Raw genomic sequence first — 19,944 nt, 5'->3', positions numbered from 1 at the left:
AACAGAAGAAAAAAGAGGGGAATGAAACCCAACCTAGAAAACAGAAGCTGGGTACCCAAGGTTGAGTGTGATAAATAGAATATATAGATAATGAAAATATAATTTATTTAAGGTGCTCTGTCAAGATAAAAATTATTTTAAAACCGTTAAAACAGCACAATGGCATTTCCTAACAGGTTTTACCAGGTTGATAACTGTACACATTTTATATGTGAGACATATACAGCCCAGTACAACAACTTGGATTGACTCAATAAAGGAAGCCACAGCCCTCAATTTGCAAAACCTGAGCAAGGCTGTCAAAAATAGGACATTTTGGAGGACATTGATTCATAGGGTCGCCATGAATCGGAAGCGACTTGACCGCACTTAACACACACACAACAACTTGAGACAATCTTACCAGATGTTTGTATAATTGGTAACATATTATACAACCTATATACATGCCTGGTCTGATATATATTGTCTGTATATGTATATATATCTGTAAATGTGTGTATATTTTACATGGGTTTCAACTGACCACTGAGGAAGACCAAATAGGCCGAAACACATCTGGCATGTGGTTACAGATATCAACCTTAGGAAATGCCATTGTGCTGTTCTAACGTTTTTTAAATAATTTTTATCTTGACATAGTGCTTTCAATAAATTATATTTTCATTATCTATATATTTTATTTTTCCCACCCAACCTTGGGTACACGGCCCAGATGGAGCAAGCGACAGTTATGTCATATCTGGCCCTTGTAACAATTGAGTTCGACACCCCTGAGGTAGCCCAAGTGCCCCATTAACAGCTAACAGAAGTCTCAGTATTCATATTTCTTGCAAGAGCCCAAAGCAACAAACACCCCCCTATTCACCCCCCCACCCTACCGTCGCCTTGTACTCGCAGAGCCTACCTGGCTTTTTCAGAGTGATGGGCAGGCTGTAGTTGTACGTGCTGCGCTTCGCTTTTACCGGCATGTCGTTCGGAGCATATCCTACAGGAAACACACATTTTCGTGAAGGAAGAAGTGATCGGGAAGAAAGGTACCCAGGAGAACGGAACCTTGGCTTACCTGTGAGGGTTCTTTCTTCTCTGGGAGAAGAGGTCATCTTCAGCAGCGGGTTTTGTCGCTCCTAGGGAGGCAGGATCTAAAAAATTTGAACTTCAACTTTCTGTCCCCTGTGATAGGACTGCCCTCTGACTTCCAGTTCGAGGACTTCCAAAGCATAAGACAGGAGTAACCGAAACTGTAACAGGAACCTGAAATAACTATATTACAGAAACTCAGTTAGTAACCAAACAAGGTAGACAACACTGGGAACAGAAGGTAGGAATCTTCTGGTTCCCCTAGGTACTTGTATGTACTCTTGATCGTCTGATTCTGCAGCAAATCTTCACCCTGGGCGGGCAAGGTGTCCTCTTCTCCCAGAGAAGAAGGAACCCTCACAGGTAAGCCAAGGTTCCGTTCTCTCTCTGGGTTCAGAGGACATCTTCAGCAGTGGGATCTTCTAAAGCTGTTCCTTCTGGGTGGGATTAATCATCTGACTCTCCATGCTGCAGAGCTCTTCTACCGAAGGCAGCGTTGGAAGAAGAGTAGGAGTTTATTTTATAGTGTCTCATGAAGGTAGAGAGACTAGACCACGTCGCAGCCCTGCAGATTTCTTCGACTGAAGCCTGTTTGTCGAAGGCTGCCGAGGTAGCTGCGCTACGGACTGATTGTGCCGTGATTCCTGAGGTGAAAGGACTGCTATGCCTGTTCCTTCTGGCAGTTTGGCTAAGGGACAGGGAAGGTAGGCAAGTTCCTGTGACCTGTGAAATTAGAGGTCACCTTGGGAAAGGTGGAGTGTGATCTTAATCTCACCTTGTCCCTATGAATATAGCGAAACCAATTGACAATGCGATTAACCCCACACATCTGCGGACTGAAGGTATGGTCATTAAAATAGGAACTATTCTCAAGAAATTTAAGTTACTCTCCCGCAAGGCTTGAAGGAGGTTTGGTTAAGGTATATAGTATTAACTTAGGTCTCCACACGGGGAAACGGTGAATTATTGGAGGTCTGCTTAGTTGTACCTCTTTAAGAGTGTCTGTATATGTAAGTACAGAGCCATCTATAATGATAGAACTGTTGCTATGACAGCTAGTTGGTGGGGTAGATGGAATGCCCTAAAATTCATTTTGATTTCTTTCTGTAGAAGTTTTCCAATGTCCAGATGTAAGGAATTGCATCCTATCTCACAAGGAAACCCTGATGTGTTGTGTATGCGCCTGGTTGCTGGCCTTTTGGTCTTTGTAATGGGGTTGATCACTTCCTTGTTATACCCCCAGTTTAACGGCCCTCACCTTTCAGGAGCCACATAGTCGAATTTAACCCTGTTGTAAGGTGCCCCAGGAAGTTGCAATTTTCCATGGTTCCTGGATCGTCAACTGTCTCAGTGTGCCAAACCCTGGCCTTTGTGGCCAGAATGGGGTGATCAAACACATGCGCTCTCTGCTGAGACCTACTCAGAACATGTGTTCGTACTGGTAGCAGTGGGAAGGCAGATAGTATCCCTTTCAGCCATGACTTGAGAAGTCCCTCGGTTCTCTCCACTTCGTGACCATAAATTCTGGAGAAGAACCTTGACCTCTTGAGAACTGAGGCCAGGGACCCGGCTCTGGTATACCATATGTGTCTACTACAGGGTGGAATATATTCTGGCTGAGAGGTCATGTCCTTTGTCGTCTGACTGACAACTCAGGCAATCTGCCTATACATTGAGAAGCCCTTTGGGTTCCATTCTTAGGGATTTGAAGGTCCTTGTTGGACAGAGCGAGATTATCTTGTTTCTTGATGTAAGGGCGAGGATCTCGACCCCCCCCCCCCCCGTTTAAAGGCGCTGGCTGCAATGTTGTCGGACCTTACTGGGATGGCACGGCTGAAATTCTAATGCTGGAACTTTAATAGGACCCCTCTGAGTGCTTGAAGCTCTATTATGTGTACAAGTCTTTCTCAGAGAGACTCCCTTATGCTGTATTGTTATTTAGGGTGGTTCCCCACCTTTGCAGGGTTGCATTCATAAACGAACAGTACGGATTCCTCCTGTGAGATTGTCCCCTTCGTATGGTGTGTCTACTTATCCGCCTGTGACAGATTTGGTCTGACCTACAGGCAGACACACACAGACCTTTCCCGCTAGAATGTCCATCTAGTAAGCTGCCGTAGACCAATCTGGCTCGAGGAACCCCTCCTATGCGTGACACCATTTGAACTAACGGACGTGCCAGGATTGTTACTTTGCCGAGGTGACTTTGGCTACTAATCTGGCTGCATATCTTGATTGTTTACCATTGTAGTGGTAACAGCAAGGAAATCGGTCTCTGTGTTTGGCAGCTCCCAAATGTTACGTATCTGGGATGGCATTAAGGAAGCTTCTCCCTGTTCACCAGGTATCCGTGGGGTGCTAGAACTTCTGTTATTCTTAACGTGTGAGGAATTTATGTTCGCCTTGGAGTACAAGTTGATAAGCCAACCAGGTATGTTGTACCTGGATGTCCTGTCTGAGCGTTAATGGGGTAATGAGGGTCACTAGTACTTTGGCCACATTCAGGGTGCCACATAGGAGGTTTTGAGCTGATAAAGTAGATGGTCACAAGTGAAGCATAGGGACTTGCGATGCCCTAGATGCCTAGGGGTATGTAGATAGTCCTTTGTGAAGACTACTGAACCTAGAAATGTACCTGGTTGTTAATTACTCTAAATGTTGGTGTCCCTGATTATTAGCCTTGAAGAGCTTGTCTCCCTCGTCTGAGCAGAACAGCTGGTTCTACTATTGTCTATTAGATCTCCCTCCTCTACAAGAGTAGTTCCTGTTAATTCCAGGATCCTGTCCTCTTATTCCAACTAAAATGAGGAAGGATACGAGGTAACCTAAGGCTGGTCTTGCGGAAGCCTGCCATCCCTTTAGATCTGTCTGGGTAAGGCTTGTCCTGATGGCAGTTGTTAAGGCGAGTGACCTGGCAGAAAGACGGTCATGGCATGCAGGGACGCCCTTGAGCTCATTCGCTCTCTGAGGGAAGGGTTGCCGAGTTGGGCATATTCGTCTCTGAGGGCTTTTCTCATCCATTCGATCACATTCCTTTCTTCTGCCCTCCCCGCCGCCAAAACAGAAAAAGGAGCCTGGACGTTACCACCACTTGTCCCTGTAGCAGAGCCTCCACTGGGGCCAGCAATACAGGAATCGGCGTCCTTCTCTCCCTCATAACCCTCAAGGGCCGAACGGGGAGGCGCAGGGGCGCTCTTTCTTCGCGCCATTTTTCTCTGAAGGCTGCTTCTTTTTGCCTGCTGCCACTCTCACGGTCGGCTGCTTTCGTCGGCTTTCCCCCTCGCCGTCCCCTGCGGCCACGCCGCTCTGTCTGGGGGAGAGAAGCCCAGCCACCTGCTCCTCATCTCCCAATAGCAGCTCTTCAGCGTGCTGTCCTTTCCTGGCTGCCATTTCTCCCAGAGGAGGAGGGGGGGTGACGGGAGGTTAAGGTTTGACGAGGACTCAACAGAGGGAAGAGAGAGAGAAGCTGCGGGAATTAGGTGCAGGGTCGGAGGGGATGTTAAGTAGATAGGGTAAAATAGTATGGTAGGTAAGAATAGGAAAGAAAATAAGATTTTGCTCTAGAGCTCAATCTAAACTGCTACTCCCTTTGAGGCAGGAGAAGAACTGGAAGTCAGAGGGCGCTCCTAGCACAGGGGACAGGAAGTTGAAGTTAAAAATTTTTAGATCCTGCCTCCCTGAGCATAGGAGCGACAAAACCCGCTGCTGAAGATGTCCTCTGAACCCAGAGAGAGAACATCAAATTGCTGACAGATATGTGTAACTTTAAAGGTAAAGGTGCAAGAACCGGGTCATTACTGACCCATAGGGTGATGTCACCTCCCGACGTTTACTAGGCAGACTGTGTTTACAGGGTGGTTTGCAATTGCCTTCCCCAGTTGTCTACACTTTATGGCCAGGAAGCTGGGTACTCCTTTCACCGACCTCAGAAGGATAGAAGGCTGAGTCAACCTTGAGCCGGCTACCTGAAACTGACTCCCATCAAGAGCTTGGATTGCAGTACTGCAGCTTACCACTCTGTGCCACAGGTATCTATTAGCTGGTATCTATTAGGACTATCCTGTGTTTATCAAGATCATTTATATAGAAATTTCTATAGAAAAGTTACGTGTCTAATTAGTGACTGTGAAATAAGTCTATAGTGGGCAATTTCTGTCTTTGTATCAAGATATTAAGTAGTTTTCTAATTCCAATTTATGACTAATGGAAGAGTGATTTTCTGTTCTGGTGGAAAAATAATATAGACGTATAATTAATTTCTGGCTGGAACTTATAGTAGTCACGGTAATTGGATAAATTATAGCATTAATTATGAAATGTGATATGATCAATTCTGTTTGAGGGGGGATACAATGTTATAGAATGTAGTATTATTATGATCTTGCTTCATACATATATGTGTACAGGGCCGGTGCTACCATTAGGCAAACTAGGTGGTCACCTAGGGCGCAGACCTCAGAGGGGTACAGAACTGGCCTGAGGGGCACAGTTTTTAACAGATTAGTTTCTTGAAAATATGCAACTGACAATTTATATTTTTTATTTTAAGATAAGTACCACAACAGTGCTATGGAATATAATTAATTATAACATCTTATAAAAAGTTTTGTAGGAATGCATCAGGCTTTTATTTTTTCAATAAGACATCTGTTCTTGAAAATTGGTTAGCAATGGCGGGGGGCACAAGTAGTTAGCCTTGCCTAGGGCACAAAAAAGACTGGCATCGGCCCTGTATGTATATTGTTGGTACGTGTTATGATATGTGTGTGATGTCTGAAATATTTTTTTTTTAATTTAAAAAAGAAAGAAAGAAAAGACGAAGGACTGGAAGCCACCAGGGAGAAGGAGAGAGCTGTGCTGAATTATGGTTGTATCTCTGGACCACAGGAAGGCTGATCAAGCTGTTAAGAGAAATCACCCACATATTCTCATGTTTGTCTTAGCAACAACCAGTGCTCCAAACATGCTATTTTTAAAAAATGCTCTACCAGCTATTTCACAATTCATAAATGGGGCAGCACCTTGGCTGCTGGTTCCTGTTTTTACCATATTTCATTCCGCAGCGAATTCTGAAATCCAGGACCTGGTAGATCTTTGCTTCTGGATGTTTCCTGGGATCATAACCAAAGCGGACCCACATGCTCCTCCAGGGACCTGTTAGCTAAAGGAGCACATGCGATAAGCGGTTAAAAGAAAGAGGAGGGAAGCCAATTTCAAATTGATTTCTGATTCAGTGAGAAGAGCTTGCTGAGACAGACAACTCCAAAACCTGCATTCTCAGCCCCGGACCAAAGATGTCATTCAAACTATATCCATTTGACCTCCAGCTACAAAAACCTAGTTGTCACATTAATGATGATACCCAACATTCATACAGCACTCTAAAGAGCTTCAACATAGACCTTACAACAATCCTGTACGGTAGGCCAGTATCATCCCCATATTGCACATGGGCAGGCCTTGACAGATTTTCTTTGGCTTGAGAAGCCAGCCCCAAAATTTATGAGCTGAACTCAGTTTTCAAGCCTTCAGGGTTCTGTAATTAAAGGGCCATCTTTTCTAATCACTGTTGCCAGAAAACCTAATCCTGAGCTCTTTATAGTTTATTATAACTTTATTGAAGCTATGCCAAACGTGTTGCAGTACATAAATAAAAATGGGGTAACCCTGGTTGTCATCATAACAAAAAGCTAGCTTCTAACCCTAACCTAATTTCTCCAAATTCTATTATTGCTTTAAAACTCACCACTTCATTGTAAGCAACTGATTAAGAAATGAACTCATCCACTACCAGTGAATGGTGTTAACATTAACATAGAAACAAACAATGACAAGAAATTTGTGCATATGCATTTTTCTGTCATGAAACATATTCTGATGTGAAATGATAAACTTTGTACTACACTACAGCAGTGGTTCCCAAACTTTTTGAGTCATGGAGCACTTTTCAGGAGAGAAATTCATCACAGAGCACTAATTTTCACCTAGCACCTATATACTAAACCAAATGACAGTAGAATTTTTCCCCCATCTCTTCACGGAGCTCTAGGAGATGTTTCACGGAGCACCAAGTGCTCCGTGGAGCACAGTTTGGGAACCGCTGCACTACAGGGCAATCATTACTGAAAGTGCTCAATGTCACAATGGAATTTTTAGGCACCATGGCCACTCGGCACCTCAAATTTGTCGAGCCCTGAAATTGGGGCTGGAGCCAGGAAAGGCTTGACAGCCAGCGTGGTGCGGTGGTTAAGAGCAGTGCTTTGGAGCGGTGGACTCTGATCTGGAGACCCGGATTTGTTTCCCTACTCCTACATATGAAGCCAGCTGGGTGACCTTGGGCTGGTCACAGTTCTATCCAATTTAGAGCTCTCTCAGCCCCATGCTACCTCACAGGGTGTCTGTTGTGGCGAGGGGAAGGGAAGGTGATTGTAAGCCAGTTTGATTCTTCCTTAAGTGGTACAGAAAGTAGGCTGCCTCAGGATTTTATATCCAAGGAGAGATTCGAAACAGGGACTTACCAGCTCTTTGCTGCCTACAACCCCTCTGGCAGTGTAAAAGGGCTGCTGGCCCCTTTAAAATTGGGCATGACCAGTTGTTGGGAGTTCTTGGGTGCAATCTGCATTTGGTAAGAAGGTGAGAGGAAAGCCCTCCCCAGAGGCAATGGTTGACCAATCAAGCTGACAAATTAAGACTCATAACCATCCTCCTAATTTGGGTTGGTTTACAGAGGCAGTAAACCTCTGAATCCAAGTGCCAGGGGGTAACATCAGGAGAAGGCCTTTGGCTTCTATGCCCAACTGGTGGATCTCCAGAGGAGATGGTTGGCCACAGTGGGAGACATGTTTCCAGGGAGGGCCGTGGCTCAGTGGGAGAGCATCTGCTTGGCATGCAGAAGGTCCCAGGTTCAATCCCCAGCATCTCCAGTCAAAGGACCAGGCAAGTAGGTGATGTGAAAGACCTCTGCCTGAGACCCAGGAGAGCCGCTGTTGATCTGAGTAGACAATACTGACTTTGATGGACCAAGGCTCTGATTCAGTATAAGGCAGCTTCAGGTGTGACTACGTGGACCACTGGCCTGATCCAGCAAGGCTCTTCTTATGGTCTTAGGATGTTATGTAACGTTATGGGAACTAGTTTTGACAGCTCTTCTACCAGTTATGGCCATCTTACTGCAGCCCTTCTCCACCTCCACCCCTTGCTGCCGCAACGTCTTGGAGACCTTGTCCATCTTACTGGTCCCAGAGAGCTACGCAACAGCTCCTGGTGTACCTTTCCAACTCTTCAAAGAACATAATAAATTACTACTTCATAAGATGGCTTTTTGCCCCATAACGGTTGATGTGTCATTGAGGGCAGGTACGAATAAGCTGAGAATGGGTAACGTCAGGTATGTTTTCAGAATTATGAAGCTGGGTTCTTGTGATGATCAGGACCATTGTTAAGCCAAAGGGCAATCATTGCTTATATGTTGGAAATAAGTAGTATTTTTTAGTTTTCTTCCTTTTTAGATTTCTCTTCAACTGCCTGATTTCTGGCAGAATTTCTGATTGCTGCCTCAATGACAGAATATCTGTCCCAGTGCCAACTAGATTATTTATAGTATATATATTTTTAATGTAAAAATAAAACTGTGACAAAACACAATACTGTGAAAAATCACAAAACACAACTCACCATGTAGTAAGCTAAGTAGGGCAGAAGAAACTTCAGTTTGTCTGGATGAATGCTAATATTGGCCTTCACAGCATTGCGAGACCAGACAGGACGGACCTCAAAAAGCTAAAAAGAAATACAAGAATGTGTGAAGGAGAAGACCAAAAAGACAGGAACTCCCCCCACCCGTGGGAACCCTCCTTGTTAACCATCACAATGAGATGCCTCTTTAAAGGCAGCAAGAAAAACATGTTTAAGAGGGAAAGGAGATGACCGCCAGCTAGTTCCAACAACCAACTGCAATTGAGATGAACTGGCAAATCGTTATAATGTGTTATAATGCTATAGTGCAACAGAATGTTATAATACTATAGCACAATAGTAATCACTGAAATTTTAAAAAGCCTGAAAAAGCCCTCCAATTGGCACAGCAGGAGGGGAAAAGGCAACTGATGGAGGAAAGAGAACACAATGCCATATGTGAACTCCATTGCCATTTCACATGCTTTTGCGGTCACCGTGGTGATAACGGGGAAACGGAGAACCCTTGCTGCATGGGTGCAGCATCTGCCTTACTGTTTCCTCTCCTCTTTTCGAAGGCTTAGGCCCACTCTGCCCATTACATGGTAGCTTACTCAGGACTGCTGCCAACAATACTTCTAACAATAGAGCATTGCAGGGAGCCCCAGCTCTCCAAGGCATGATGCTTGCATTTCCAAACACGCACATTCCAAAATTACATGGGAATGCACACAAAGAACATGAAGAAAACCCTTTCGGGTCAACCTACTTTTCTCAGTTCTTCTTCTGCTTTGTGATCAACAGCATTGCTGCAAACTTTCTTCCAGGTCTGCTCAGCTGCACCCAGCGGCTTTACAGGGATCTCTTCATCCTCAAAGGTGACAAAGACGGCGTTGTGGGGCCGACGGGCCCGGCTGAGTCCTATCAGGTTCTCACTAGACACTGGGGGGTTATGATATCCCTCCCTAAGGATCAAGGAGGGGGAAAAGATGGCAAATTCAATTTTATTCAACAGCTAGCCATGTCTTGCAATGTAGTGTAACTTCAGGGTCCGTGTTTTTAGTTTTACAAAGTATATTTCATTTACAAAAATGGTTTCCTTCCTCCTACCAGTAGCCAAGAATGAACAGGAAAGTTGCATTTCAGATTACCATCACTACACAATAACCATATTTCTTTCAATTTCAGGGGAAAGGGTAAAATGAGTGATCTTGAATGTATTATGAATTGTCTCTGCGCAGTTAGAATCAATTTGGAAGCAGACTGGGAAAAGGCCACTGCTCATAAGCATGAAGGCTGATCAGAAAGGATCTGATAAATACAGAAGGGTCAGGGAATTTCACCTGCTCCTTAACAAGCTGATACTGTTTGTTTAATGCTGGGTGATAATACCCAACTAGAACTCTTTTTGCTTAGTTTTAAAAAGAAAAACGGATTTATTTGAGAAGGTGTGTGGGTAGGTGCATTATATTGTTATTGATGTGAAAGAGATATTGTTATTTCTAGAAAGATTAAAAGTGAAGAAGAAGAAGAGCTGGTTTCTATATGCCGACTTTCTTGCTTTTGAACCCACTTAAGGAAGAATCAAACCACCTTACAATCACCTTCCCTTCCCCACAACAGACACCCTGTGAAGTAGGTGGGGCTGAGAGAGCTGTGACTAGCCCAAGGTCACCAAGTTGGCTTCATGTGTAGGAGTGAGGAAACAAATCCAGTTCTCCAGATCAGAGACCTGGCTTTGCAAAATTGTCTCCACTACCCTTCAAGATTTACAAAAGAAGAATAGAAAAGGTGGCAGAAAGGTTTTGCATTTCAAAGGGGGGGAATAGGAATGGTTTGAAACAAGAGGAAGGGGTTTCCTTTCCAACTCCATCCGTTTTCTACATGCTGCTGACTCCTACACACCTGACTCCTGTCGAATCAAACATTTCAAGTTATTATTGTCACAGGCTTTGATCCTCTTTTTAAACCTTGAAGGGCAGTGGAGACATTTTTGCAAAGCCACGGCTTTTTTTTTTTTTTAATGTTGCAAGACCTATTTGCTTGGACTGGCATTTGGAGCTCGTTAAGTCAGGAAGAGAGGAAAACTTCACTGAATTAGGGCGGAAATAGATGCAACACTCAACACCTGACTGCTGAAAAACTTCCTCCCCGCTCTTCCTGCAACATTCAGGGGCCTCTACTGATGTTGTGAAGTCACCACGTTACACATTTCTTTACACACACACACACACACACTCCAGCAGTGTGGTGTAGTGGTTAAGAGTGGTGGTTTGGAGTGATGAACTCTGATCTGCAGAACTGGGTTTGATTCCCCACTCCCCCACATGAGCGGTGCATGCTGGCCTGGTGACCCAGGTTGGTTTGCCCACTCCTCCACATGAAGCTAGCTGGGTGACCTTGGGCTAGTCACACTCTCTCAGCCCCACCTACCTCACAGAATGTCTGTTGTGGGAAGGGAAGGGGATTATAAGTTGGTTTGATTCTTCCTTAAGTGGGAGAGAAAGTCTACATATAAAAACCAACCTTCTTCCATATATCTGACTGACTCTGGCAGGGGCAGGAAAACACCATGGGAAAGTTTGCCTTACATGTTTCAGGAAAAGATGTGGAGAGTTCAACACTGGATTAAGTACGCAAAGGTCAAGAAAAAATAAACATCCAAGGCCAAAAGTAATACAATCTAAAAGTTATGTCCGTACCAAATATGTACATACATAATTTGTACAGACATAACGGTTAGACTGTCTAACTTTTGGACTGGGTGTTCGTTTTTTCTTGACCTTTGGGTACTTAATTCTGTTGTTTTAGAGTTAAGTTTTTCCCCCTTTGTTGTTGGAGAGTTCAACACAGGCCCTGGCATTGGGGCAGCAGCTGCATCAAGTGTAATCCAGTTCTGTCCTAACCCTCTTTTACAGATTTTTATTTTGTTCCCCTTCCTGAGCCTTCGGGATGAGATCTAATGGTGAAACAAATGGCAGCCCGTGAAATTTTCTCAAGGGAAAAGTCACTTTCCAAGATAAAATGTAAAATTCCCAAGAACCCAGAAGAGGTAGGAGAGCATATCTATATAAAGGAGCGGATCTCTTGAAGGACAGCTGGGTGATATTTACCTCCTTTTCTTGGCTCAAATGAAGGCCAACAGTGGGAAAAACCAAAGGTGCTGTTGTGGGAGGCATTACAGATGTTTACTAAGTGAAAAGCAACCTAGATTATGCAGCAGGGTCTCCTCCGGGCAATGCCAGCTCAGCGATTATGTGGCACCTGAGCCAGATATTAGCAATTATTCACATCTTGCAGTTTGTTTGGTGGGACAGGAGCAGCTGCGTGGAGGACAGGATTATGCTTTTTGAAGGGGTGAACCTATTTCCCTTCACACCTTGTTATACTCCCATTGTGCATACAAAATAAAGAGGAGAAGGAGTTGGTTTTTATATGCCAACTTTTTTTCCCACTTAAGGAAGACTCAAACCGGCTGACCACAGGCTGACACCTTCCCTTCCCCTCCCCACAACAGACACCCTGTGAGGTAGGTGGGGCTGAGCTCTAAGAGAGCTGTGACTAGCCCAAGGTCACCCAGCTGGCTTCATGTGGAGGAGTGGGGAAACCAACCCGGTTCACCAGATTAGCATCAGTTGCTCATGTGGAGAAGTGGGGAATCAAACCCGATTCTCCAGATTAGAGTCCACCGTTCCTAACCACCACTCTTAACCACTACACCACACTGTTCACACAGACAGTCCTCCAGCTACATGGAACTGTGGGAAAGAATCACCCACTGGTAAAACCCCAACCTCCACCTGAGGCAAGAATGCCTGACAGAAAAGAAAAAACCCCACACTGTGTTTGTAGTAATACAGGCAAACCAGCCACACTCTACAAAACCCGCCACGTCATAAGCTCATCTGCACAGCTCTGTCCCTCCCTCATTGCCTTGCTGGCTTGCCTGTCCTCTGACAGGGCGTGGTTCCCCCTAGCCGCAGAGAGGGGCAACCAAATCCTGGCACTTCTCTGTTCTTCAGGTGCTGCCAGTGAACGGGTGAGGGAGGAAGCGTTGGTGGCAGCATGCAGTCATAAGAACATAAGAAAGGCCATGTTGGATCACACAAAGGTCCATCAAGTCCAGCAGTCTGTTCACACAGTGGCCAACTAGGTGCCTCTAGGAAGCCCACAAACAAGACGACTGCAGCAGCATTGTCCTACCTGTGTTCCACAGTACCTAATATAACCGACATTCTCCTCTGTAGAGAATAGGTATGCATCATGACTAGTATCATTTTTACTAGTATCCATGAATAGCCCTCTCCTCCATAAACATGTCCACTTCCCTCTTAAAGCCTTCCAAGTTGGAAGCCATCACCACACCCTGGGGCAGGGAGTTCCACAATTAAACTATGCGTTGTGCGAAGAAATACTTCCTTTTATTTGTTTTGAGTCTCTCACCTTCCAGCTTCAGCAAATGACCATGCACACTAGTCATTACAGACATCCCTTGCAACTGCCTTTGGCCAAAGGCAACAAACTTTAACCTAACCAAACCTAACCTTTGAGCTTCTCAACATGCAGAATCTCCCACCCAGGTGCCTATGTGCATAGCTGCAGACAGTAAATGTGTTGTGCCCACACAACAGCCAATGACAAACCCCGCTGGAAGTTCCCAATCACAAATGTTCAGTGCTGCCTCCTGTCCAAAGCGCATCCTTCAGGCTACTTACTTTGCTCTCAGTGCAAGAGAGCCACTGACCTATGCTGTATTTCTGGCCGGTAGTGGTAATCCATAGGATTGTCCAAGCGTGAGAAAATGGGCGGAGGGATGTAGAGGGGCAGGTCACTCATGAAGAATTCCTCTTTCTCCGGCTTGAGCATCAACACTTTGTCATACATGGAGGTGTGCTTGCCTTCGGGTCCAGAGTGCACTGCCAAATACTGGAAATCGGACATCCCTGTACATTGGAAGAGACAGGAGGATGAGAATACACCCCAAGGCGGACAGGTTTCCTTTCACCACACGTCGGAGGGAAGGGGACACAAGAGAAGTGGGCCCCTTGCCCCACACAACCTAAGCAGTGCCACAAAGTGAGGAATGTAGTCAACTGGTATAAGAATAGATAAACGATTCCTCAGCTCTAACAAGATGCCCCACCGAATAACGTGAATATGTATGGCAACGTGCCCAAGGAGTTATTTATGCACTGCATTTATACCCCACTTTCCTCTCCAATGGGAACCCAAAGTGGCTTACAACATTCTCTTCTTCTCTATTAAAAAGCTTATCTTACTTTAGATCAAAGCTGCTTAAACTGTGGGTCGCGACCCCATATGGGGTTGCATAAATGAATGTGGGGGTGGTGAAAAATTTGGCAATAGTAAACGGTAAAATTATATGTATACCAAAGAATTGTTTTAAAATAAATTTCTTTATGATTTATTATCAGTAAATGTTTGATTTGTATACCTATTTTATATACCTATATCCCCGGGGTCGCATAAAAATTTCTCAGGTGAAAAGGGGTTGCGAGTGCTTTAGATAACTATACACTAGATATAGATGCTGCAATTATATATTTTATGTATTACACATAATTATATTGTTTATACCACATTAAGTTGATAGGAAAATATATATATCACTAGATCTAATATAAAAAATAATGTAATGTTAAATTTTTACCTAAATATACAAACTGAGGGGATAGTATACAGCATTAGTACATGAGTATTATATAGCAATGATTATGGATAATAATTCATTTATTTTGCATGAAGATATGAGAATAAGATCATGTATCTCCCTCTTTGTTTTAAATTTATTGATGTATAAATTCAATAGCTGAGTTTTTATGATATTGTAGTAGTAGTAGTAGATCTTATTGCAGGTGTAAAGTATTGATTAGACATAAGGTGTGTATGTTGTGTGCTATGTTCTTGTATGTTGTTATGAAAATAAAAATTTACTTTAAAAAAATTCTCCCCTTCTCCCTTTTGGTCCTCACAACAACCCTGTGAGATAGGCTAGGCTGAGAGTGTATGGCTGCCATGAAAGCCCCTTAGTGACCATTAGCCAGAGGGGGGATTTGAACCTGGGTCTCCCAGATCCTAGCCCAACATTCTAACCGCTCTGTCACGCTGCCTCCCACAGCTACAGTTTCAGCTGAGAGGGCAGTTGGCTGCCAGGCTTAGCTTCCCTCCCATGTCACCTGCTGACTTTGCCTGACTTTTGCCGCCTGCTTTCCACATCATCCTCTCTTCAGCAGAGACTTGGGGGGGGGGGATTCAAGGAGAAGGGAATGGAGGAAGCAAAGGGACTCTGCCACCTCTTCCACTCCTTTGCTTCAGACTTCCATGCCTTCATCACCCTCCCCTTGCCCTCTGTTGCTTCCTTCTTCTCCAGGTCCCCAGTTCATCTGGTCCTAAGCTTCTCCTGGCCTAGGTCACCTCTGTGCTCCATTTCATAGGCTGTCAAGGGAAACAGAAGTGACCATTTTTACAATAGCAGAGGTACTCACTGGCAGGTCATGCCCTGCACGTCACCTTCCTGGAGGTATCTGCCTAGACACTGCTAAAAACTGGATGGCGCAGCCCTGGTCTGATCCAGAAAGGGAGTTCTAAGGAAATTTCAAGCTGGTTTACAAAAAATGAATAACTTTAAGAGCTGTTGTCACACAGCAAATGTACATGGTGCCACCTTTGCATCTTTTAGGGCAGAATTTGGGCATCAAGGTTGGGAAAGACCTTACCCTGAGATTCCAGAGAACCACTGACCATCAGAGTCAGAGCCTTCCCCTCCCCACAGCAGACACCCTGTGAGGTAGGTGGGGCTAAGAAAGCTCTAAGAGAGCTGTGACTAGCCCAAGGTGATCCAGTTGGCTTCATGTGAAGGAGTGGGGAAACCAACCCAGTTCACCAGATACCGCTCTTAACCATTATACCACTCTGGAGACCATACTGCACTAGATGGGCCAAAAGTCAGACTGAGCACAATGCGGCTTCACATGTTCATATAGTCCCCATGCAACAGACAGATCAAACCTAAAATTATTACCTTGAAACTTATAGACTGTGGTAACAATCCCAAGAATCTCTACGTCAAACTTGACGTCCTCCTCAGACTCTCCCGCTTCTGTTCGCTTCCTCCTTGTGGTCCTTTTCACTTTAAGCAGCATGGAAGACGTAGGAAAGCGGTTCGCACACACAGGGTGGCAGTAGGGGTCCTTGGGGCGGAAGTAGAGTTCCAGCCTTCTGCTAGGGTCAGCATAGATCTAAAGGGAATGTTCATTACCCACAATTAACAATGGCTAGATTCAAGCTGCAACAGTCACCCTCCCTTCCATACCCATCCTGACCTCCTCCCCCAAAGGGCAACAATTTCCCCTCAAAGTACCGCATGGTCATGACCCGAGAATATACTTCCACGACCTCCCCGACAATATGCAAAAGAATAAAGTTAGAAGAAGAAGAGTTGGTTTTTATATGCCGACTTCCTCTACCACTTAAGGAAGAATCAAACCGGCTTACAATTGCCTTCCCTTCCCCTCCCCACAACAGACACCCTGTGAGGGAGGTGGGGCTGAGAGAGTGTGACTAGCCCAAAATCACCCAGCTGGCTTCAGGTGTAGGAGTGAGGAAACAAATCCAGTTCACCAGATTAACCTCCGCCGCTCATGTGGAGGAGTGGGGAATCAAACCCGGTGTCCACCACTCCAAACCACCGCTCTTAACCACTACAGCACACTGGCTCTCCTAGCAGCTACCCTTGAGCCAAATCCAGTGCCTAGTTCCTCTGGCTCCCCATTCATCTGTGCTATACTACTGAATGCCACAACATTAAAAAAATTGCTCAGACTATTGCTCACTGCCTCCTACACTCTTCTTCCAAACAGCAATCAGACACATCCCTCTCAAAACTCATAAATTCCGTTAACTGTTCTTTGCATGTGGTACTCAGAGGTACGTTTCTGGGGATTTAGTTATCATAGATAGCAACTGTTCATAGAACACTTTTCATCTTTGCTTAAGTTCGCAGCCATCACCCAAACTCAGGGTAGTGAATTCCTTACCTCAACCCTATCGAACAGGCTCACCTCTTTTTTACATGCACCACCCGTCGATACTCATGTCACTTTATACAGATTAATTAAAGCAAAAATAACAGGCCCCTGCCCAAGTGAATTATAATCTAAAATCTAGAGAGCGGAGGAGAGAGGTAAAGCACAGATAACAGGGATGGAATGGACTCTTTCAAATGTGTTATTCTGATTTTTTTGGTAACGTTTCATTGTTATTCTATTGGATGCATTTTAAAAAGTGTTTTATACAAATGCAACCCTCACACTTTGTCTAACCTCAACACATTATCGCATGGGTGCCTACAAGTGGGAATCAGGCCTTTGTGTAGGCTTTGCGCCAGGATCTTTGTTGTTTCCAACCAAACAAATTTATCATGGCAAAGAATGCCCCCAAACACACACAGGAGGCGCCTCTTCTCTCAGAGAACTGGGACTTAAAGACAGAGCTGCCCAAAGCAAGATCGGGGGGGGCTTCAATGACACGAAAGCAAGGTGGAGTCCCACCACTCTTCCTTTTATGTATGAGCAGAGAAACATGAGAAATACAGTTCCAGGTGGGCAGCTGTGTTAGTGTGCTGTAGAATACCAAGATTTGCATCCAGTAACACCTTAAAGGACAGCCCTGTGGCACAGAGTGGTAAGCTGCAGTACTGTAGTCAAAAGCTCTGCTCACGACCTGAGTTTGATCCTGACGGAAATCAGTTTCAGGTAGTTGGCTCAAGGTTGACTTGGCCTTCCATCCTTCCAAGGTCGGTAAAATGAGTACCCAGCTTGCTGGGGGTAAAGTGTAGACGACTGGGGAAGGCAATGGCAAACCACTAAACATAGTCTGCCTAGTAATTGTCAGGATGTGACATCACTCAATGGGTCAGGAATGACCCAGTGCTTTACCTTTTTACCTTTAACACCTTAAAGACCGACAAAATTTCCAGGGTGTAAGCTTTCGAGAGTCAATGCTACCTTCATCAGATAAAAGCAGGAAACTTGCACTTGTATCCAACAAAGGGAGCTTTGATTCTCAAAAGGTTACTCCATGGAAATCCTGTTGGGACTTTAGGACGCTACTGGATAATAAAGGACCATTTGCCTTTCTTAACCAAGAGATATCCAAAGCACTCACCCTACAGAGTCAACAGTGCCTTTCAAGCAGAATGATTTTATGCTGAGGACAAATACATTTCTGAAAAAATATATAGCAGTAATCAGCTATACAGAGCCTGCATGGTGTAGTGGTTAAGAGCAGCGGACTATAATCTGGAGAGCTGGGTTCGATTCCGCACTCCTCCACATGAAGCCTGCTGGGTGACCTTGGGCCAGTCACAGTTCTCTCTGAACTCTCTCAGCCCACGTGAAGACAGGCAATGGCAAACCACCTCCCAACAAGTTATCCAAGGCAGGGCTGTCAGCTTTGCTTAGGATCAGACCCCACGATGGAAGGGGAGGAACCTGGGAGCTAGGGGCCTGCTTAGCAAACTAGGGGGCAGCCCCAGGTGAACTAGGGAAAGAGCCTCCAGACATCAAGTCCCCAGTAGCACAGGGATGGAGTCTGACCAACATGGGGGCGGGGCTAACATTATTATTTTTTGTCAGGGTGAGCAGAATATATCTGGGAGCCAGCATGGTGCAGTGGTTAAGAGCAGTGGTTTGTAGGGGTGGACTCTGACCTGAAGAACCAGGTTTGATTCCCCACTCCTACACAAGAAACCAGCTGGGTGACCTTGGGCTAATCACAGCTCTCTCAGCCCCACCTTCCTCACAGGGTGTCTGTTGTGAAGAAGGGAAGGTGACTGTAATCTGGTTTGATTCTTCCTTAAGCATATAAAAACCAAACTCTACTTCTTCTTATATATTAATGCACTACCTACCTTTCCAAAACCTCAATGCAACTTAGTAACAATATCGCAGTTAAGACAAAGAGACGAAAACAGACTATAATGCACAAACAGCCCATCTCTCTCCTCCCCGTCCGCCCTTTACCCACAGGAGGAGCCTCAAAACCGGGACATACTAAAACTAGGAACAGCGCTTGCCCAAAGACAATACATAACTGCCCATAGAGAATGCATGCTTACCCATTGGGAATAGTGGAAACCACACTTGCCAGTAGGGAACTGTGAGACCACGCATGCCAATAGGAAATAATGACACCACGCTTGCCAATAGGAAATACTATTGGCAAACGTGGTCTCACAGTTCCCTACTGGCAAGTGTGGTTTCCATTATTCCCAACGGATAAGCATGCATTGGGAAGGGCAGCCATGAAGGAGCTAGAAAAGATTTTGAAGTGTAAGGATGTGTCACTGGCCACCAAGACTAGATTAATTCATGCCATCGTATTCCCTATTACTATGTATGGGTGTGAAAGCTGTGGACAATGAAGAAAGCTGATAGGAAGAATATAGATTCCTTGGAAATGTGGTGTTGGAGGAGAGGGTTACGGACACCGTGGACTGCCAAAAAAACAAATCAGTGGGTTCTAGATCAAGTCAAGCCTGCACTGACCCTAGAAGCTAAAATGACTAAACTGAGGCTGTAGTATTTTGGTCACGTCATGAGACGACAAGAGTCACTGGAAAAGACAGCCATGCTAGGAAAAGTTGAGGGCAGCAGGAAAAGAGGAAGACCCAACAAGAGATGGATGGACTCAATAAAGGAAGCCACAGCCCTCAGTTTGCAAGATCTGAGCAGGGCTGTCAAAGATATGACATTTTGGAGGACTTTCATTTATAGGGTCGCCATGAGTCGGAAGCGACTTGGCGGCACTTAACACACACAAGCATGCATTCTCTACGGGCAGTTATGCATTGTCTATGGGCAGGCGCTGTTCCTAGTTTTAGCACGTCCCCTCAAAACCGCACTTTTCAGTGAATAGCACAAGCGAGGCGGAGACCGAAAGGCCTCCCCGGAGCATGTGCAGAGTACAGACCCTTTCCCCCCCCCTCTTTCCACAGCTGAAATAGAAGAGGAGGGGCTTCCAGAGTCCCAACCCCCTCAAAACCGCACTTTTCAGCGAATAGCACAAGCGAGGCGGAGACCGAAAGGCCTCCCCGGAGCATGTGCAGAGTACAGACCCTCCCCCCCCTCTTTCCACAGCTGGAATAGAAGGAGGGGCTTCCAGAGTCCC

At 45.2% G+C, this 19,944-nt stretch overlaps 1 protein-coding gene across 1 annotated transcript in view; it reads right to left on the bottom strand.

Moving 5' to 3' along the window:
• Window positions 1-19,944, bottom strand: part of GTF3C5 (general transcription factor IIIC subunit 5) — a 29,512-nt gene that overhangs the window by 8,827 nt on the left and 741 nt on the right. The window contains exons 2-7 of the mRNA XM_056860515.1: window positions 15,797-16,013; window positions 13,499-13,697; window positions 9,524-9,719; window positions 8,755-8,859; window positions 6,127-6,241; window positions 908-988 (exon numbers count right to left, since the gene is read on the bottom strand). Of these exons, the coding sequence (XP_056716493.1) occupies window positions 908-988; window positions 6,127-6,241; window positions 8,755-8,859; window positions 9,524-9,719; window positions 13,499-13,697; window positions 15,797-16,013 (913 nt within the window). The remainder of the gene's footprint in view (window positions 1-907; window positions 989-6,126; window positions 6,242-8,754; window positions 8,860-9,523; window positions 9,720-13,498; window positions 13,698-15,796; window positions 16,014-19,944) is intronic.

Source organism: Euleptes europaea, chromosome 14, assembly GCF_029931775.1.
Source record: "Euleptes europaea isolate rEulEur1 chromosome 14, rEulEur1.hap1, whole genome shotgun sequence".
NCBI classification, from domain to species: domain Eukaryota; kingdom Metazoa; phylum Chordata; class Lepidosauria; order Squamata; family Sphaerodactylidae; genus Euleptes; species Euleptes europaea.
This window is presented reverse-complemented; position numbering and strand designations above follow the sequence as displayed.